The sequence below is a fragment of the Condylostylus longicornis genome, unplaced genomic scaffold (assembly GCF_029603195.1).
Source record: "Condylostylus longicornis isolate FDR11 unplaced genomic scaffold, ASM2960319v2 ptg000027l, whole genome shotgun sequence".
Lineage (NCBI taxonomy): Eukaryota > Metazoa > Arthropoda > Insecta > Diptera > Dolichopodidae > Condylostylus > Condylostylus longicornis.
The window spans coordinates 7,620,577-7,644,854 of record NW_026577996.1 but is presented as its reverse complement, the minus strand read 5'-3'; the positions used below and the strand labels follow the sequence as shown (position 1 = coordinate 7,644,854).

The following is a 24,278-nucleotide window of genomic DNA, read 5'->3' as shown; positions in this document are numbered from 1 at the left end:
AAAATTTCTTGGAATTAAAAAATAAAAGTTTTTTAAACTCATTTATAATATTATTTTTTTATTTTATTTTTTTTTTCAATAATGATTTTTAATTTTTATTAATAACTATACGATTTTTAATATTATTACAATCTTAAATTAAAAATAAAACTTAAGTCTGAATTTATTATTAACAACAATTATAATCACTGGTTATGAGTTCTTTTTTCTTTTTTTTTTCATGCATCCTACAACTTAAACTCGTACATACATATATACATAATTATAATATGTATGTTAACATATGCGGTAAAATATTTATACTATGAATACATTGCTAACAAATTAAATTATTATTAATTATGAAAATTACTATTATATGATATGATAAAATTTCAAATGCATTCATTTCTATATTATATAAATGTTTCCACAATTTTTAAATAAAATATTTAAGCAATGTACTTAATACACAATAATATATTAAAATCAACATTCTGTACATATTATTATAATTGATATACATATATATAATACCAAAGAACATTAATTAGAATTTATTTAAAATTTTATGCGGTTCTTATATTAAAAATATGATGCGATATATGTATACAAAATAGGTATATAAGATTTGTAAGAAGTCTTGAGTTCATTTCTCATATTTGAAATATTTAAATGCTTTTTAAAATATATAATTTTAGTAAATACTAAATTAAATTTGAGAATTTAATATGTATATTTTACATATTAAATTCTCAAATGTTCATATGATATATGAAAGTTATTTAATATATGAAAGTTCAGATATATTTAATAATTTCACTTGTTTAATACACTAATTTCGAATGTTATAATATTTATTATTGGAGAATATTCTACAAAATATATATTTTACACATAAATTATAAATAATATTTTATTCTGAAATTATATAAATTTTTTGAACCGCTTTGAATGTTCTTTGAATATTTTTTATATAATTTAATTGTTATTTATAAATTTATATACGATATTATGATATTCGAAATTAGATAATATTATAAGATATTATATTACAAATATATTTAATTAATTTATTTTTACAACATTAATTTATGATTATTTATTTTCCTTTTTTTTTTCTCTCATAAAATAAATTTAAAACGATATGCAACTTTTATATTTAAATACAATACAATATGTTCTTTTCTTTTCATATTTAATTATACAATAATTTCTTCTACATTATAATTTTTTCATAATTATTTAAAATTTTATATTTTTTTTTTTTTATGAATTTAAACAATTTTTAACAAACTATTAATTTTTTATTTCTGATTTTTTTTTGTTTTTATATTTTAAAATATTTTTATATTTTGCCTTTTATATTTTATTTAATTATAATTATATTTATTTTTCATTCTGTGTTCATTTTGTATAATTTATTAATAATAATTTAAGGAAGAAGTGAACTTTAGTATTAAAGTGCATTTAAAATTTAAAAATTTTTTTTGTTTTTGAATAATTATACAAAATTTCATTATAAGAAAAAATAAAATTTTAAAAATTTTTCATGAAAAATTATTAAAATTAAATATATTATTTTACATAAAAAAAAGAAGAATTATTATTTTTTTTTTAAAGAAAAACAACAAAACAAAAAAATGTTTACACAATTTCCTAATATACTACATTTAGTACAATATTACAATTTGTATAGTTCAATTACTAAACAGATATTCCTTAATTCGTATATTAGTATTATTTATTTTCAAATTAATTAATGCAATTAATTAACAAAAAAAAATATTTTCTCCTTTAAAATTAATACATTTAATATTGATAATACATTAACAGAATTCACTCCTTCAAATGTACATGTAACGGATTTGGTCCATTTAATTTTGATAATTTAGTAGGTCCAACTAAAAAAATAAAATATAAAAATAAATTTTAAAATAAATTTGTAATAAAATTTATTATAAATGAATATATTAACATAATTTAACTAACACCATAATTTTAAAATTAATATTGAAAAATTTAATTGTATATGTTTGATTGTATAACAGTCTGTTGAGACGTTTAATTGTATAACAGTCTGTTTAGTAAGTATATTTTTTATGGATATACATTTAAGATATAAAAAATGCATTTGTATATCTAATAATATAACAAAATCCAGGAGAAAGCAATTGAAAACGAAAAATTAAATTTTATCGCGATTTTAAAAATTTAAATTGATATGATTTTTCGTTAAAAAAAAAAAAATCTCTCTCCTAAAAGTATGCAATATTTTAAATAAAAATCATATGGAATACACAATAATAAAGAATTCAAATATCAATAATATAGAGATAAACGAATAAATTTTTCATTTTTCATATTTTAACTATTTAAAATATTTAATTTACCTGTTGTTGATCTTGTTATATCTGTATCACGTTCAGTTTGCATACAATTTAACCATTCAGCTAAAGTAATCTTCTTATCACTATTTACATCACAATACCTTGGCATCTTTTTACCACATTTTCTCAATGGTCTGAAAAAAATTTCAAAATTATTTAAATTTGTACAATAAAATTATTAAATGTGCAAAAAAATTTAATTGTAACTTACTTGACTTCTGATACCATTTCACGGAAAATTTTCCATTCTTTGCGTTCCCAAACACTGTTTTTATTTTTATCCAAATAAACAAAACTAAGTGTAGCATATTTTTCATCTTCACTACTAAATATCGTTCTGTTTGATCTAAAATGTTATTAAAAAATTAATTTTTGTTACAATATAATTCTTTTCTATATAATTTATTGGTTTATTCAAATTTTTTTACCCTAAATTTGTTTTTGATGTTACTTCTTTCTTTAAGAAATCTTTCAAATCTTTTAGAAATTGCAATTTCTTTGGTTCTGGACAACCTTTCATTGGTCTAGATGTCTGATAAACTGAATCACATGCTGGTATTTTATCTTTAACCGATGTACCGGGAATATTTTTTCCTGTGTCTTCATGTACACACCAACAATATCCAGTTGATCGATAACATTGAACTCTTTGATAACGTCCATCTGGTGTACATTCAGGAACATACATCATAGATCCCCCACCATTCTTAAAAGAAAACAAAATTTTTATTAATACGAAATTTGTTAGTGAATGAGCGTTTTCTACATTAAATAACCTTACTTCTTACGATAAAAATTAAAAAAAAAATATACTTACATTCTGTTCTTCTAAAGCAGCAGCTCTGTCTGATGTACAATCTGATATTTCTGCTTCAGATTCCTGATTATGACTGATATGTGGTTCTGGTCTTACAGAGAGAACTATTTAACAAAAAAAAATTCAAATTAATAATTGTAGTAAAGAAAAATATTAAATTATTTTAAGGACTCTTTAGCTCTTATTTACTTTGAAAAAACTTACGTATCACAGCAGGATTAGGGGATAAATTTCTAGAAGGTGAACCTATTGTATCAGAACCTGCATGACCATCATCCTCTTCATAATCTTCATCTTCATATTCTTCTAAATGTTGTGAACTTTCTTCATCACCATCATCTGAATCATCTAAATGATGTAATGTTGATGTTATTGAATGAGGTGAAGCTCCATTAGCATTACGATTAAATACCCCACCTACATATATATACAAACATATATAAATTTTTAATTAAATCTTAAAATCTTTTTAAAATTGAATTTTATAAACAACGTACGATTTATTCCATCCCGCGTCAAACAGTTACTCCATTCAGCTCGAGTTAAACTTTCATCAGTGTCGACATCACAATATTTACCAAAAAGTCTAGCACATCGTTTTGGTTTTATAACCTATTAAAAATTTAAAAATTACATTACTTGTACAATTTCATTTATATAAATGCAAGCTAAATTATTGAAGTTGCTATATCATCTGTGTGTACTTGAACTAATATTACCTTTTTAATTAAACGTTTCAATTCCCTAAATTCAATTTTATCCAACATTTGATTTTTATTTAAATCTAATGAAATAAATTTCCATTCAAGTACAATTTTATCATCTAAATTTTTTGGTGGATTCAATGGATCTCGAGCACTCTGATAACGTTTATATTCCATAACAAATATATTTATTAAATTATTATTAAATTCAGCTTGATCTGCTTGTGTACATGGTCGTCTATTACGTTGCATCATATTTTTAGATGGTGATCGTCTTGTATTTGATCTTGTATATCTTCTACAATTCGGTTTACCATTTCTTGTTGATGTATCTGGTATTGGTTTACCAGTACTATCAGAACACCAACAACCAGTATTTTCTAAACATTGTATAGCAGCATATGATCCATCTGGTCTACATTTTGGTATAAATCGATGATATGGTGTTTTTGTTTTTAAAGCATACTGTCGAACTTCTAAACATTCTATAAAAAAATATACATAATATAAGATTAATAAAATTCAATATAAAAATAATATTTATAATTTTACCTTTTTTACATGCTCCAGCATGCTTTAATTTTACAGGATTTCCTTGGCATTGTGTTCGAATCAAATGGCATCGTGAAGGATAAGTTCGATTATCGGTACCACAAACTGGTCGATGTTTTTGTTCATCACATTCTCCACCTTTTGCTGCACATTCTGACATCTAGAAAAAGAAAAACAAAAATATTTAAATTAATTATTTTGTACTAATTTGGGAAAATGAAATTACAAAAGTTCTTTTGGCACAATATCACAATACAAACACATATTATTGGTGTATAGTTGAGATATAAGAGTTTAAAATGAAATTAATCATTTCGCTTAAGAAATGTAATCAATAAATTTAAAAAATTATTGAAGCTTTCAGAATTAAACGCGTGATGGCTACACCTACTGTCTACTACTGTTTATTTTATATGCAAAATTACCCATCAAATTATTATGCATAATAACATTTTCAATTCAAATGATTTTTTTATTTTACTAAAATTATGTCAAAATAATTTGTTTATTTTCATTTTTATATTGTTTTATTTGCAGAACATTATACTTATATAATAAATTATTATTCTTTAAAAATTAAAATTTATTATTGTAAACTTAACATAATTGTGTGTTAGAAGTAAAAAATAAAATTTTATTTATTCTTTTTATTATTCTTATTAAAGAATAAATTGCAGTTGCATAACATGTCATCTACATATACATACATATGTAAGTACTATGTACCTTCACTGGGGGAGTCTCTTGAATATGAATGAATTATTGATGTCAAGTGATTTTTATATACATATGTATATTTAATAAATTTGCACGAAATCTTTTATTAGTTAAAACATGAATTTAAAATATGTACATGACAATTATAATAAAATTTTGTATATATATATATATATGTATATATATGTATATGCACATAAATTATGTAAATGTTATACTTATGTATATATACCCTATGTACTGCAGTATATACTGCATATGTAAGCAATCATTCTTTATCTAAAAGTCTATTAAAATTTCCAAAGTACTTTTGTATATACATTTATGCCATCTATAAAAATCCATTCTAAACTGATTTGACGTATAATAATCAAATTATTGTACATACTTAATATTCTTATACTTTAAAGCAAAGATAATTCAAAGAACTCATTAGAATTAAAATCAGAAAACAAAAGAAAGAGCACGCGAAACACATACATACATATACATATGTTCGTATATATTTTATATTTGCTAATTTTTTTTTGCCATAAAATGTTTATCCATATATTGAATTTAAATTATACTCATTTCGAAAAATTTCCATTAAATTATTCTTAAATCAATTTTTTTGAAATTTCCTTGTTCTTTAATATTGAAATTAAATTAATATTAGACATTATATTCATTGTATGTGTGTATGTTATACAATGAATGTATGCTTTACAAAATAAGCATATTAAAAATAAATAGTCGAAAAAAACGAAATATTAAAACAACCCATATTTCAACTTAAAAATTTATTTGAAATTTTTGGTACTTGTGACATTTAAAATCCGGGTAATTTAATATTTTTGTATATATGTACGTATAAAAATGAATAAATTATTATTTAAGGTGTTTTTTTTTGTTTGTCATATTTGAATTTGTTTATTTATTTTTTTTTTGACACATTATTTGAGTATGGATAATTCATAAATCTTTATTAAAATGGATTATCTCTTTTTTATTATATTTCTTCATTTTTTTTAGTTTATTAAAAATTTTTGCTAAATTTCAAGAAATATTGTGTTGTACACACATATGCATATGACATTTGTCGCAAAACAATTGGGGGATTACTTAGAAAAACCCACATAATAGTGGGGCTTATTCTACGTATCGAATCACAAAGTGATAAGGATAATTATCGTAAAAATTTCGATATTATGTATTATTAATGTAAACACAAGGCAGTTCATACAAATGATTAGTGTCTATAATAAAGTTTTTGACACTTTTATAATAAAATATCACTAGCACATTGCGACTCAATATAAGCCCCGTTATTGGAAACCAATTATTAACCATTTTATATAAGAATATAGTGTAATACATACATATGTCAAATATTTTGAATATTAAAAAAATTATAATATTCGTAATTTTAAACTAGAGTCAATAATATATTTTTCCCTAGCGTTCTGCTTTTCTTACAAATTGAGGCCCTCATCCACACATGTTCTAAGAACTTCTTCACCAGCCCACAAAATTAGCAAAAAGCATACTTAATATGACTAAAATTATACATGAATATGACACTTAACATATTTCACGTTATGTATTCCAAATTATGTCACAATAAAAAAATAAAATTTTAGACCAATATCTTATGATTTTTATCAATAACCAAGTTTTATGAAATTTCTTTTGGCTTTTTTTTTTAATTTTTATCCAAGTCAAATATTTTAACACCTTTATTATTTTAAAGATATATAATAAAAAAAAAAGAAAGAAAAAAAATAAAATCGAAATTTTAGGCGCCAGTTGCGATGATCTTTATTGATCGATCATTAAGTATAATTTATTTTTAACCAAATATTTAAGTTTTTTTTCCTCAAGAAAATTAACTATAAATATTTATTATAATAGTATAAATAAATGATATTTTAACAATAAAAATAAAAGAATACCGTAGAAATATTAAAAGAAATATGATTTGGTTTTCAATTTCGGAGAAGCTATAAAAAGCAAAATTTACCAAAATCGTAATTTTTTTTTTTGCAATATATTTTGCTTTATTTATTTATGCCAATTTAAAATATGTGACTAATAACATATATAAAACTCAAATACATTCAATAAATAATAATATAATAATTTTATATATGTATAAAATATTGTACACATTTATTTTAATATAATATAATAACACGGCAATTATGTGGCGTCTACATTATTCACTATTTGACAATAAATAACTTGATTTGCGTCAATTTCATTTATGGTAATTACATAGTTTTTCTCTTTAAAATTAAAAAGCAAATTATCGTTGCATATATTATTTATTGGATTATATTATAAATTATGTATGGGTATATAGATATATTTAAAAAAATACAATAACTTAAGCATATTATGTATGGAACAATATGCACACTATATAGTTGCAGTGTGTCTAATTGTATTCTCATTTTATATCTTTAATATAAGAATTTTAAGAACTCCGTTAGGATTCTCTTAGAAAACCCTTGAATTCAAAGAATAATTAAATTGTGCAAATAAATAATTTGTATGACCGTCATTAAAACTGAAATTTATTTCAAAAGTGATTTGTCATTAATGTTTTTAAATACCATAACAATTGTGACATTCGTTTTCTGTCACTTAAACTTCACTTAACTCAATAATCATAATATTTGATCATATTAGTAGGATATTTAAATATTTAAAATTAAACATTAATTGTTATAAATTATTAAATTTATCTTATTTTCATTTCAAAAAAAAATATTTAGGTAATATTGTTCAAATTATTTTGGAGTTTAATATTTGAAAAAAATCAAGAGACCTCTTTTACCGACAGGCGGAATATTATGCTAAATTAGTGGAGTGAGATACTATGACAGAACACTTGGTCATGAAAAACATAAACGTACACACTTTCCCGTTTTATGTATATATTTATGTAAATATAATGGAGTTAGGGAATTCCAATTACATTACCATAAAATGTCAATTGATTAAAACCATTTTTTTTTTAATAAAAAAATATAACAAAATAAAAGCAATATACTATATCTATCTACCTTGTTGTACGTTACCATTATAAACTGTTAGCACTTGTTAAATTAAAATAATTTATTCGATTTTTTTTCTAAATACAAATTAAAATCTGAAATAATCCTGGATTACTGTCAGATATTTGAAGTTTAATCAAAAATCGCTAGTAATTGTTCATAAAAAGAAGTGTAATATAGATGACAGTTCAGCTCATATTAATTTTTCAAACTTTAATATTAAAATGTACAACGCAATACCAGAAATTCTTTAGTACAATTTCCTTACTTATCAGTATTGAAATATATAGTACAATCATTTTTTTGTAATTCACAGCCGATACCGTAAAAAACTGAGTACTACCATAAAAAAAATATTTTCTCATATTAATGAATCAAATTGAAATTTTTACCTAACAGTCATAATGAAATTACCTTTCGATCTCTATAATTTTAAGTATCGATTACCAGCAATAAATTTAATAATCTTTATATCTAAAATAATTATCGTTAAAATAAATATATAATATGTTTTCAATAAATTTAATAATTAAGTTATGCACAAAACATTTTATGTTTTTAAAATGAAAACAAAAATCACTACATATTTACATACAATCACGCAAATATAAAAAAACCGTAAACATATAATAATTATATAATTTTGATTTATAAGGTCGATATAGCGCAAAACCGGTTTCTTTCAATTTAACAGCATGATATTGACAGTCAATTCAAATTAATACGTATAATTAACATCAATTAAAAATTATTAATGTTATATTTCTATATTTTTTGTAATAAAATTCTCACATAAATTTGAAATTAATTAATTAAAATATTGTTTATTATAAATTTAAATAATATATTCATGTATATTATAAAATTATTATTTTTATATATAAGTTTGTAGATGTATTTATTGTAAGTAGTTTGTTGAAATTTTACTGTTGCAACAAAAACAAAAACATTTAGAAAAAATCAATTTTATTGACTATTCATTAATAGTTCTTTAATAAAATAAAAATTAATTAGTAATCATTTATTTCTATTTTAAATTTTTACAACTATTTTAGAAATTAATTAATTGTCTACACATAAGAACATCATTAGGCAATAAAATTTTTATTGTAAAATTCACGTTATATTAATAAGAATAAATATTTTATGAGAATACTAAAAGCAACTGCAAATTTAACTAAAATTTATATTTATTAATACAATTGCCTAATTAGCTTAAATGTATTAAATATGAAGATACAGCAGCAAGGCGTAATTGTACAATATCATAAATACAAACAAGTATAAGAGAAATACTTTTTTATATTAATATGAGTTCTTTGATGTACCGTAAACAGAACCATCTACCGAAATAAATTTGAACTATTAGTTTTTTCATACATCTATTGTAGCTGAATAGCTGAAGCGGTGTTGTCATTATTTCCTGTGTTTACATGGCGAGTTTTGCATCAATGATTGGCATTCGTCTAATTCTCCTTATGTCTAGGAGCTTGGTTTGCAAACATAAATGAAAGGTATGCCAACCATTGATGCAAAAGTCATCGCATAAACACAGCTATTAGCAGAAGTTCATTTTTTAAGATTTATCTCCAATAGTTTTAATGATGGCAATATACGTATCCCCAATTTTTTTCGTATACATGACGTATTACATGACGAATTTAATTTAGTGTCAGATGAGCTCAACTATTGACATAATTAATGTAAATCGATTATATATAATGTCAAATACTGATTTTAATTTAATGTCAGATACTGATTGAATTGCTTCAAATTCATTTTGAAATAAAAATATCACAAAATTTCCTTTATTCTTTTATTGAATAATTTATTTTTAAACTATTTTTTATAACTTTTATCTTCAATGTTATCATAAAAAATTTGTTTTTTAACAAGATTTTATTTATATATGTATATATAATGTATGTATTTTATTTTAACATTAAAATATTTGAAAAAAGTAACTATAAAAGTACTTGGTACAAAGTACTCAATTCATTCAACTTTTATAAAAATTTTGTTATGACATGAATATAGGGGGGGAAAAATTAATTTTTCCTAACTTTTTTTTATTCATTATTTTGAATATCTAAACAAAGTCAAATTGATTGATTGCAATTTTGTTGTTAACTTGGCCTAGTTAAATTTCTAATTCTTCTTGTTTTTTTGTTTTTGTTATTTTTATATAAAAATATATGCATAAATGCACATGCAATTGCATTTATTATGCATATAAACTCTAACAAAAATTTATTTAAAAAAAAATTTTTTTTATTCTGTAGAGCCGAGTATACATGCAATACATAATTTGGTTTTTTTTTAATAAAGAGAAAATGGTTTTAATACACTCATTGATGTATAGGTATATATATTTGATTCCTCAATATACAAAATATATATGTATTCATGTGTATAAATAGGTACAAAAAGATATACTTGTATAACACAATAAGGAACATTTATCTTTTAAACTTAATATCTAAAAATAAAACTATTCAATTATTGATAAATAAAAAAATTTTGACACTTTTTGTTGTTGATTGTAAAATTGAAATTTATATAAATTTACATTAAAAACCATAAAATATTTTAAACCATTGTTTTTTACTTTTGACATAAAGTACATTTTGCATAATATACGGCCAAGTCTAAGACTATGATAAACTCTGACAACTGTTTATATATGAGACTAAAATTATATAATAGCACTCAGGCTTTACATCAAAGTTAAATAGCTTTACTACGAAAATTATTACCAAAATAAAAATCATAGACGATTGTTGCTCAAAACTTTCGCAAAAAATTTAATGTCGCTACTTTACTTTTAAAAAATTTGATAGTAAATCTAATGGGGTACAATAATAATTAATCAAGATCAAATCGTAGATTTTGTCTTATATATAAACTTAACATTAAGATGTAACAATAAAAAAAAAATATTTCTTATATTAAAAACATAATCATTATTATTTTAATACAACGGCGGCATTGCGGTCTCTCACGATGGCGGAATTGCGGTCTTCCTGACCTCACAAGGTGTTCTGGTTCATCAGGAGAGTAGATCTCGAATAAGTTATATTGAGCCATGTCCTGCATTTAGAACGCAATACATTCTTATATTCAGTGACGGTGCATTGTTACCCCTCTCGAACAAATCTTCAAACATTGAAAATCTAATGATTTGAAAACAAAATTTTTTCTTAATGGGAGTGATTTTATTTCTTCATCTAACATTATTACACTTACGAAATGAAAATATTTAGATTTCTTCAAAAGATTATATTGATCATACATTATCGAACATGTTTGAATGCACAAAATTTGTTTTGGTGAACAAAATGTTACGCTTAAATTTTTTTAATATTTTAATATCAAAAATAAATCAATTTTGTTTTTTATTAAAATGAACATTATTTTTTCATGTTCTCACCCTCATTATCATTTTTATGAATATTTTTTTTTTAATTTAAATTAACAATTATTATTCTAAATATAATTTAATCGCAAAATTTCAATAAGTAATTTAAATGCCTGAGTTAAATTATAAATTAGAATAATTAGAATATCATAGAAAGAGACTAAGCGTTTCAATATTTTTTTCTTGTTCTTTTTGCAAAATCATTCACCTAATTAAAAAGCTTAGGTATTTAAAATAGACAATTTTTTTTTTTCGCAAATACATTTAGTGCGCTTTATTATTGAGTAAAGTTATTGGCGCCATCAAGATAAAATTAAATTTAATATCATATGATGATGAGATGATCTTTATCCCTCTTATATATACCAAAATGGCGCTTTAATTTTCAATTTTTATATTATTAAGTTGACAAAGTTCTTATATACAAATAACTCTAATAGTTCATTATTAGAATAATGGGTTTAAGATATATTATAAGTGATACTTATCATACACAACATGTACGTGCATTGTACACATATGTATAATATAAAAATAAGTTATTGCTCTAATGATGGATGGTTTCATTTAATTGAATCATGGAAAATTGAAATTGAAAAATATGTAAAACAACAATTTAAAAAATAAGAATAATAAAAAAAAGTGGATTTTTTTGTTTTTTATTTTTAATATTTTAATTTTTGAAATGACAACTGTAAGACATTTTTTATTGATTCATTAAAATGTTATCCACTTTAGCTGACAAAATATATATTACTAAGTCTTGTAACTGTAGGTAGATTGGTAAAATTCAATTTCAATTGGGAATGCGGTACATGTTTTTTGAATTGAAAATGTATGAATTGGGAATGGGTATTGTATATACCTACCATGTTTTAACGTTATATTGTCATCTTTTTATGTTGGAACACTGTAAAGTTCAACGTGTTGTTTGATCATACTGCAGATAAAACATACGCAAAGCTAGTTAACACTCATTCAAACCTGCCAAATTAACATTAATCACAATTAATCAGCAAAACTAATAGAGAAAGAAAAATAAAGAGATCGAATACATCATGCGGACCGCTAACAGGAATGAAATTCCAGAGTCTTACTGGATCTGTGAAAAAATTCCACCACAGTTTTTGCTGGTAAACTCCTGTTCAAAGTCGGCAAAAAAAACCCTGCAGCCTGCTTTCCTCTAATCAAAATCAATTATTTTTAACATTTAGGTTTTATAACTGCAGTGAAAAATGACAAAACAAAACAATCAGCGTAAGCAACAAAAACTACAATTCAACAAAATCTATTACTTTTTGACGCTAGCGTTGCAAATTGTGTGTAACAAAAATTTGTCATTCTATATGTCATTTCTAATGATAATCATGATTTATTCTGTGACAAAATATATAAAAGAAATTTTAAAATACTTTTATTGACTATTTAATTTACAGTTATTATAAACGATACAGTACAAAGTTGGAATATCATTCCCATTATAAAACAAAGTCAAAACTAAATTAATATAAATGAAAAGAATTTTATTTTAAGTATTTTGTTGTTGTCATTTTTATTGAAGAGAGTTGAATTACGATTTGTTGACAATTTGAAGAATTATTGAAAAATAAAAATTTTTACACATGTTTGGTCAAAGGTTTTTGTCTATTTGACTTTTAATGACAATAATTGAAAACTTTATTTCAAGGAAAAAAAAAGGGAAATTTATACAATTGATAAATTATTTAATTACATTAAAAATAAATTGAAAATGAAAAATTTCATAGTTTAGAAATATTTTTTTTTCTATAAAGTTTTGCAATTTTTTAACAATGAAACAAAATTTTGTACTTTTAAAAACTGTGTTCTGTTTATAGCAAAATAGTCTCGTTATAGCAAAAATAAATACCATATTGAAAAAAAATAAAACTAATTAATAAAAAAATTTCTTTTTAGATTAAATATTTTTACTTATTCTCATCACATATACCTAAGCAATTGCATCAGGTCAGGTGATCATGACGACTAAAATATTTTATATTGGTTAATTTGTGAATTCACTGAAAATTTGACATATTAAATTTAACTTTACGTCAAATTAAATGTCATTCTATTAAAAAAATTCCACTTTCTTATTTCAATTATAAAAAAAAAAAGTAACAATAAAATAATTTATTCTTATATTTAAATTTTATGTAAAGATTTCATTTAATTTTATATTTAATTTACATGTTCCAGAGCAAAAACATCTACAGAATTTCATGTAACATAACAAAACAATAATATTTTTATATGTACACAAATAAAATTAAATTTTAAATTTCCTTTTACACTACATACGAATATACTGCACATATAAAATGTAGAACTATACTATAATAGTGTTTTAATTTTCTTGATGTAATATTATATTAATTCTACAAACGGAAACGGAGGTGGGATTTAATTCAATTATAAATTTCATCTGATGATTATCATAAATGACGTATTTAACTATTCAGATTGTATTCTATCAAATCTTATATGTACATACATACAAATGCTCAACTATACAGTATTAATCAACCGCAGTTCATTAGTCAGATTCTTAGTGTCCATTAAAAATAATCAAAATTCTAGATCATAAAGAGCATTTCAACAACAACAAAAAAAAAACAGAAATAATAAAAATATCTATTAAAGAAAATTTTAAACATTTCAATTATTTACAAACAAAGAAAATAAAGGAAAAACATTTATCGCTCAAGTGATTGTCTTAAAAAAAAATTAAGCGAAATTACAGCTACGAATTTAACCGACAAACCCATAGACGGATTAATAGTCTAAAATTCTTTTTTACTGCTTGCAATTTTCATATCATAACCTGTTTTCATGTGTGTGTAACGTTACATGCAAAATACAGAGCAGTTGATTTCACCATTATAATGCTGTTCAGGGTTAACAACAAAAATCGTCCGCCGTTACTGTTCACCGTTTTCGTTCTGCTTTTACAATTATTATTGAAATTCAAATTAAAATTTCAATTATTTTATAAAAATAAAATTATTACTATTAATAATAGAGAGAGTAATTGATGAATAATTGAGAGAAATCTCAATTGCATTTGTAATTTGTATCCTCAGTGGAACAAAATTTATTCTCAATACATAAAATTTACTAAGCGCGCACATTACAAATTATTAAGTTTTTGTTTTTATATTGAAATTTTTTTAAAAATTAAACACAAAAAAAGAAATTTATTTTAAAATTTTTTAAACCAAAAAAAAAGTTTCTTTTACATTATCCGGTCATACCTTTGAATATGTTTTCTATATACAAGCATTTGCGCGACATAATGTACATACATACTTATAAGCTATAAATTATAATATGAAATGAACCTTCTATAAATACATATGTATATACATACATACATATGGATGTACACACAAGCATTCTTACAAATCTCATTTTAACTTCTTCGCCTTTTTTCCACCTTTTTAGTTCCTTTTCATTTTTAAATTATCCGCTACAAATTCTTTATTAATGCTTCTCTTTATTTTCAAAAAATTTTACAAAAACAAAATCATTGCGAAAAAAAAGCATGCTCTATAAATAAAAATGATCATGTAAAGAAAATATTATTTATCTTCGGCAATATATATACAGTCACCTATACATGTGCATTCATATATGATTATTATAACAGAAACAAATCCAAAGTCTCATCACTATCAATAGCATTATTATTATAAAACAAAAGAAGAAGAAGAATAAGAAGAAGAAGAAAATGAAAAAACCATTTTATTTCCAAGAAAAATACGTTTTCTTCTTGGTATTTAAAGGGATCAAATATTTAAAACTACCTGTTAAACAACGGCGAGGCCATCCTTTGGCTACAAATTGTCTAGCAAGAAAACAGAGATTTTTTTTTCACCAATACAATACCAACACATACGAATGTCATCTACATACACTTATGCATGTGTGTGACTTGTTCACAAACTCGATCATCGTGACAGTAGAAATTTGTTTTTTTTTTCTCTCTTTTTCTTTATTGTTTGTGCAAAATTTCTTCAAGTTCTTCTTCTGAAAGAAGATGAAATAATAAAAAAAAAAAACACAATAAACTTGTAACCCTAAACAAAAATTTTGAATTTAGTCTTTCGTCCCATTACTGCACTACAAATATACGGTGTAACATATGTATGTGTAGCTTTTTTCAAAAATTTAACCATTATGTTGCAGATGTTAGTAATAATATATATTTATTTCTGTATATCAATGTTGAATGTATATTAAAAACAAGAAAATATGATAAAAGAAGCACTCCTAACGAAAATAATCAGGTTTTTAAATGCCTCGAGTGGAATAGAATAGAAACGTTAAGAAAACAAAACTAAGAAAAGAAAAAAAAAAATAAGAGACAAAAGAGTACCGAAAACATAAATTATAATTACAAAAACAATGTCAACTTCACTTTTTCTTCTCCATATATTTTTGATTTTAATTTATTTATGTAGGATTTCTTTGACTGTTTGATTTTTTTTTTCTCTCCACAATTCTCCAAAATGAATTTTTCGTAAAGTTTTTTTTTTCTTTTTAAAGTTTTTTACACAAACAAACATTTGTTTTGTCACAAAATAAAAATTAAAATTTTAATAACTGTAACCACAATATTTCTCTCAACAAATTTTAATCTATGAAATTAATATTTCTGCTCTAACATAACAATATTTATATTTTCATTTTATAATTTTCTTAAGAGCAATTTCGTTACTGTTCGGTTTAAGTTTACTTTTTTTTTAACATTTTACATTTTATTAAATTCAAGACAGCCTTTCGTTGGTGTCAAATAGAATTAGTTTGATTTTCACCATGAAGAAACTCATTCGGTATAAGCAATTACTAAATTAACGTTTTGTTAATTTGTAACAGTATGCGGACTTGAATATAAACCTATGAAACACAAATAAACAATAAAAAATTGCAAAACTAAAAATTTAATGTTTGCCTGAGCCCTGAAAGAGCTAATTTGGTAATAGATCTTCATATGTATTTTATTATATCATAATACATACTATTAATATTCTCATACCTTATGCCGTATTGTATAATTTGTAAAAATTGTGTTATACAACCCTTTTTAACTTAATAAGTTACGAAGTTTTTTCTTAGTACCACAGAATAGTGTATGCTATTTAAATGTCATACAATTTATTGTATACAAAATGCAATTTATAAATTTTATATAAAATTCAATTTCTAAAAGAAATAAAAGAAATTTTGTATTTCTATGAGGAAATAACTGGATTTATCAGCTTTACAGACTATGATAATATAATGTAGGGTGCTATCAATAAAACAAGGACATATTTTATTTTAATATTCTTAAAATGCATTATATACAAATAAAAAATTAAAATTTATTTCTTTAAAATAAAATAAGTGAGCCATAAGCATGTCATGGAAAATACTTAGATTCTAATCATGATTGACACATTTTTTAAAATTTATTGAAAAAATTATGATCTAAATTAATATTTTCAATTAAAATTTCAATTTCATATTCTAATTAATTAATTATTTTAAATCAATAATATTCAAATTCATTATAAAGATGAAAAGTACATTTGAAATTGAGGCAGTCAAAGACTCCTTTGAATTGGCACATTTTTGCACTTTTACATTAAATTTAATTAACAATCTAGCACAAATGTTATTCAATTTCTCTTATTACCTTATACAATCTAAATATAATAATATCATATTTCATATAATTATAATAACTATTTTTAATATAAGCTCACATTAAATAAAATCTAATATTTTATGACACTTTTAATAACAGCAGACAGACAAATCTCCAAGGAATTTAATATTTTTTTTTTATACTTTCAAATATTTTTGTAGAATTTTAAAAAAGTGGAACATAAACTTTACCATTATGAATACAAGTGGAAAAAAAAAATTAAAAAATAATAACAAAATACGATGAATACAAATTGTTCTGTTGCCTTTTAAGTCCAATGCAATCTATTGAAATCCTCTTCTTTTGATCGAAACCACAAAATATCAACTGTGAAAATTCAAAGATTTTACAAATTCAGGATAACAATTTTTATTTTTATACACTTATACACATGTAAACAATTTATAATTTGTGAATTTTTAATACTACACACACATACATGTACATAACTCTAAATACAAGTATGCAATATAATAAAATAAAAAATATTTTATACATTGTATAGGTATACGAAAAATGGTGAGATAATTTTTGATAAATTAAATATTGAAAACAAAAAAATATGCAATATGAAATGAGGTTGCCATATCACAAAAAAGCGGACACATAAAGTGAAATATTATAGTAATATTCCTTATTATATTGTTCACTGGATGTTTAGACGAATAATAATATTGAAATCCTGACTCTGACTGGCTTGAGAATTGGGATAGTTCGACATTACATTTTAATTCGACGCAACATTAGTCCGTAATATGTATATAACAACAATACATAAATAGTAAAGGTATAAACGATATAAAAATTAAAAAAAAATTGAGAATGCATAAAATTTTATTCAGACCTACTTTTATATAAACAAATATAATACAGAAGACATCAATTTTCAAAGGAAAATACACGCAGTTTTTCTAAAGAAAGTGAAAGGAAACGAAGATGTTAAGTAACATTTTCATATTTTCAAAAAAAATAGGTTTTTGTGTTTTGACACAAAGCTCGCACCTTTATTTACTCAAAAAATATCGGTTTTAATTCTGTAAACTGGTTTATTTTGAAGGCTTTAGTCAGAAATATCACATAATTTTTTAATTTGTTGACTAATTCCAATATTATCTTCTAAATCTTATCTTGTACATGTATGTCAAGCATTAAAAATATATTAAGCGTTTTTTTGATGCTAGTGTTAAAATTTTAAACTAAAACTAAAAATTGGTAGAATTAAATGTTTCAGCGGACATTGAGAAGAGATGAGAAATGAGGGATGGCAAGCTTTGTAAATAAAAATTTACTTAAAATTAGGAACCAAAATAAGATATGCAGGTATAACCAAATACAAAACAACAAAACAAAATAGCGAAGCGAAAAAAAAGTCGAACTGTCGGTTTGTATTTGTTCAAAGTTATTAAGAATTAAATGGGTATTCTTTTTTTTTTCATCTACAATTTCATTCTCTTCTTGGTTTTGTTTTTTGGTCACAGCACAGGTCATTTTTTTCTTTTCATTTTTTGAAGACAAGACATGAAATAGCAATGAAATGAATAAAAAAAATAATCAAAAAATACCAAAGCAAACCAACCAGACGAAACAGCGTCTTCTCTATAGTACCAAATACGTTTACGAAGATCTCGTCGTCGCATCTTCTTTCAAATGTCGAATTGATTTTGGTTTTCTTCTTTTTTTTTTTTTGTTTATCATTTACGTTTTTATTTTCTTTTTACTTCTTTTTTCACAAAACAACGGCAACGAAGAGTAAGTACTTGGGATGTCGATTATTGAACTGACAAAAAAAGAAAATACATAAAAGATATACAAAAGAAGAACAAATAACAACAACCAAACAATAATGAAAAAGAAAAAAAAGACATAAAAATAAAAAAAGAACAGAAAACTCTTGACTTTGAGTGTTTCACTTTTATGTTTTATACACTTTCGATTCGATCAATTCACATCTCAGCAGTTTGCGCTATTGTTACGCACAGGTGTTCAATTTTATGTTTTTTGTGGTTCTTTTTCATTTTTTTTCTTGTTTTTTTTTTTTTGTCTTATATTTTGTCTTTTTACTTTATTGTAAAGATTTAGATCTTTAAAGAACCTCTTCTTTATTTTTGTAAATATTTTTCTGTTACTTGTATATATTAAATATGTATGTATTTATGTGTGTATATGCATGAGAAATAGTAAAAAAAACAGTGTCTTACTCCAATATTTAAAGCCTCATTCCGTATCCCGCTTTTTCATTACAGAACAAAAAAAAAGTGAGTGAGTGAACTCACAAAGCCAGTAATTTTGTACTATACGGTCACGGACTCCGCTCTTTATCAAAACATAATTATACCAATTTTAGTCAACGTTCGCAGTGGCTTTGTTTTGAAAAGTGATATTTCAAAAATGAGAAAACTAAATATTGAGAAAAATTTAAGAACTCCCATTAAAAAATGAGTAATCTTTCGGGAAAAATGGCAAGTGCAGTTAAAAATATAAGAATTCAAATGTGAAGGTGACTAAAGAAAGTGATAATAAAAAATCCAGTTACAGCTGATACTTCACTATGCGATATTGTAAAATTAATACTCAATATAATTGTTATCTGCCTGTCCAGTATTTTTTATTATTTATAATCCGATTGTTGTAGTATTTCCCAACAACCCATTTATCATAATAAGAATTATTGTGTTTTATAGCCTTGGTTACATATAGAAAAGTCAATTTAGAAAAGTGCATCAAAATGTTCAATTTATCCAATGATATCTGATTAGATTGCACATCTATTCAATTGTATATTGTTAAAATATATTATTATGCCATGTTATTTTTCGTTAAATGAACCATAAAATGATAATAAAAAAAAAATAAATTTTTTAACAAGTTCATTTTATTACAGATTACACAATTCATTCATTCTATTCAATTCCTTATATTGAATTGTGCATAACTACTTTTATTTGACACACCCCTTCCTTAAACAAAATATATTAGCATTTTGATGAATTTGATAAATTTACCCTATACGCAAACCTACACATTATATTTTAAAAATACCTGAACCCGTTCCTCTTCTGTATCATCGTAAGCTTTGCATGTAAACAACTACAAATAACTATGAATTGACTGGCAATTATACGTCTCGTATGCATGTGTGAACGTGTAATCATTGATTTTCAAACAATATAAAGCAACTACATTTATGTACACTATTTTTGTTGTCTTATTAATTTGATATGTGCGAAATCGAAAATGTTTATAACAATTTAACATGTTTTAAATTAATAAGGGAATTCAATAGTTTTTTTTTTGATTTTCTCTTTTTCATTGCTTTTATAATATTGGTGGGAATTTATGTTAAGTATACACTCTTGATACTTTTTAAATAAATATAAAATTATAAAATAATTATAAATAATCTGCAAAAATATACAAAGGTATGCTTGCTGTACAGTATTGCCATACTTGCATAGTTGCAAAGTACATACAATATCAAATTTCTTAAATTTTGCAAAATTAAGTAAGTGTAGCTTAAAATGGGTTCGTTATTTTATTTATTCTCGTTTTCTTCAATCTCCACCCATCTTTATTTTATATTATTTAGAATGCATATGCCGTAACAGTGCACTTAGAATTACCCTGCAACTGTGTAATACTTGACACTCGCATGATAATTCTAGGTGTTATACACGATATATACTTGTCGTGAACGACACTTAAGATGAACACACCTCGTATACGTATCGTATAAGTTTATAAAATAAATCACGACTTAGAGCAATCAAAAATTTTTAAGAAAAATTGCAAAAATACGAAGTTTAAAAAAGCATTGATGACATTTTGCTATGATAGTTTAATCTGTCATAAGATTTAAAAAAGAAACAGACTTGCATTGTTTCGAAACAATTCAAAAAAAAATTTTATTGTTTACAATTTCTTATTAAATATGTATTTTCTAAACATACTAATTCTAATTTGGAGAACTAAACAGCAATATATTTTACTCTCTAAAGTTTACTAATTAGCAAAAAAATTTTTATAAAATAATTAATTTGAAGGTTGAATACTTCGTACTATTTTACTTGTGTTTATTTAAAATTCCAATTAAAATGTTAAGCTTATAAATTTCAAAACATAATAAAATAAATCGCAAATACTCAATAGAAAAAAACAAAAAGAAAAAATTATTTTAACACCAAAGATTTTTATCAATATCTTTTATATACGTTTATCGCATTGGTAATTAGGTAAATTTTCATTGAGTTTTTATATAGCTACATTATAAAATATTTTGTATAATATAAAAGAATAAAGTATAGAAAAAGCAAAAATTTTATCTAGGATCAATAGCTGCGTATAGCGAGCGTTAATGTTATATAATCGCTTTAACAGGTATACATAAATAATTCAAATGAAAAAGTGTAAGTATCAGCGACGTAAAATTATACAAAAAAAAAAATTGCGGACATTTTTTAACCCTGCTACACTGTTCAATGTTCAGAAAGTCGAACAGTAGATTTTTTCCGAAGATTAAGAAAATAATCTGAATTCTGAAGAACTGAATATGTATTCTGAATATATAATATGAATTCTGAAAGAACGAACGAAGTATTAAGATATTTCATTTTTGCATAAATACATGTGTCACTCAAATTAAAATTTTTGTTTGATTGAAAATTTTGTACGAACGCCCGAATTTTCAAAATGAGGAAAAAAATTCTTCCTCTTTTTTCTCTTCCTATAATTATTTCTAAAGCACAAAAAAATATAATTTTGTATAACATTTTATATCGAATCATTGTATAATAATTATACTATCCCATAAACTGTTATAAATGTTATTATAACTTTTACACTCATTACGAGAATGTTAATGGCTCAAAGAGAGTGTTAATTTCTAATATGAAAAAATATTGAATATTTTTAGTTCATTAGTTTGTAAAGAAATGATATTCATATACGTATACCATAAAATTTGTAGGTACCAGTATATGAAAATATTATACGCATCAGAGCACCATACTCCCATAAAAAAATATTTTATATACCCTATATAATAACCTTCACAGGTATTATTTATGTACTATAAACTACATAATAAATAATAATATGTATGTATGTATATAAAATTTCTGTATAATATTATTATATTGCATAAAATTTTATTACGAATCGATTAATCAAAATATAAAACGTCATTATTTTAGATCATCCTCCGTAAACATTCAAACGCGTGACATTGACAATCACATAATAACTTTTGCACAAAAAAAAAAAAACACTTATACTTCTCCCCATCATAAATTAAATATTCCAGTACTTTTTGTAAAACACATTATAATATTATCGCAGAAAAATAAATATGTAAATAAAATAAAATTTAAAAAGAACACGGATTGAACTCTATTTTTATTCTTTTTCTTTCTTATTTTTTCCTTTGTAAAAACTTGTTATATATGTATGTATGTACACTACAAAAGGTGGTCTAACAATAAAAATTAATTATTGAAAATTTTATTGAAATTTAAGTAAACTGTTGACACCTATCATTCTGTATTAAATACGAATATGTTAAAACTCCATTCTTTTATAAGCGTATTGGTGATCTCCACTAGAAGTTGTAATGAGATTTCATCTATCTCTTCTCATAAACTTGATATTTTAAAACATGCTCACTTATTTTTCTATATAAATTAGTGGCGATCTTATCAAGCAATACCTTATAAAGCATATACCAAATAAAGCATAACCAAAAATATTGTATAATAGATTTTTTGTATTGCAATTTTGTAAAATAAATCTTTTTCTCGCCTTTTCTCCAAAACAAACTTCAACGTTTAAGTCATACAGCTGTCAACATGGAATCACCCCGGTTTTGTTACAATTGTTTGATTTGGTTTCGCTGTATGACGCTTAAGCAACGTTTCCTAATTACTGATTGGTCTTGTGAGCTTCAGTCAATTTTCCATCAAAACTTTAATAATGATTTTAGTATACTTTCGTTCCACCCTTAAACATTTAAATATATATAAATTTACAATATAATAAACAAATAAATAATATATGTAAATATATATATTATGTATAATAAACGCGTGTATTAAAATATTATATAGAAAGCATTTGTTCCTAAAGGCCATAACCTTTTGTATTTGAATTGATAATTATTTTTAAGAGTCACAGAAAGTATACAATTTTAATAATTTCAAAATTAATTTCAATTATTTTTAGAAAGACTTACGGGAGGTTCTTTTTTTTCCTTGTCTGGTGCTGCCGTTAAACCAATATTAATAAATAAAAATAATACCATAAAACTTCTTATAATCATTTTTGTTTTCCTTATTTATATATTTATTTTATATATATATATTCTGTTATTTTCTTTATTCTGTTAATGTAAATATTATTTTGAAAGTAAAAATAAACTAATAAATTTTTAAAATGATAACAGTATTTTTTTTTTTTTGCAAAAAATAAATGAAAAACAGCAAACAAACACAAAAAATAAATAATAAAAATCAATTATTTTTTTTTTTGCAAACAATTTTTTTTTTCGGTATTATTGTAATTGGTTTATTTTCACTTTTAGGAAAAAGATCTCCTCTTTATAATCGAAATTCGTTCATTTTCAATCAATGCATCGTTTTTTCTCTGAAGATATCTGTAAAAAAAAAATTGAGAAAAAAAATTTAAATACATATGTTAAATATGGAGAATTTAAATTAAAAATAATATTAAACATAAACAATTTATAGAAGGTAAAAAGAAAAAAATTTTATTCTACATAAGCACTATGGTATTGTATTAAGCTAGTCAGCCTGAATATATGCAATGTTATTCAAATAAATACTTGTAAAAAAGTTCGTATAAAGAGACTTGACAACTTATTCATCTGATTGCCATAGGTTGCAGCTATGTTACACGAAATATGGTTCCTCAATTACGATGCAAAATTAGACGTAAATAGC

At 23.2% G+C, this 24,278-nt stretch overlaps 1 protein-coding gene across 1 annotated transcript; it reads right to left on the bottom strand.

Annotated features, from left to right (window-relative positions):
* Window positions 1–1,638: 1,638 nt before the first annotated feature.
* Window positions 1,639–23,680, bottom strand: LOC129607286 (SPARC-related modular calcium-binding protein 1). The gene is made up of 10 exons (XM_055518175.1): window positions 23,552–23,680; window positions 4,443–4,602; window positions 3,906–4,375; window positions 3,684–3,798; window positions 3,391–3,603; window positions 3,187–3,290; window positions 2,798–3,075; window positions 2,581–2,715; window positions 2,373–2,503; window positions 1,639–1,883 (listed from the first exon to the last, which is right to left on the bottom strand). Exons 1-10 carry the CDS (start codon window positions 23,636–23,638, stop codon window positions 1,819–1,821), a joined length of 1,758 nt encoding a protein of 585 aa, XP_055374150.1. The 5' UTR covers window positions 23,639–23,680; the 3' UTR covers window positions 1,639–1,818.
* Between the last annotated feature and the right edge of the window lie 598 nt (window positions 23,681–24,278).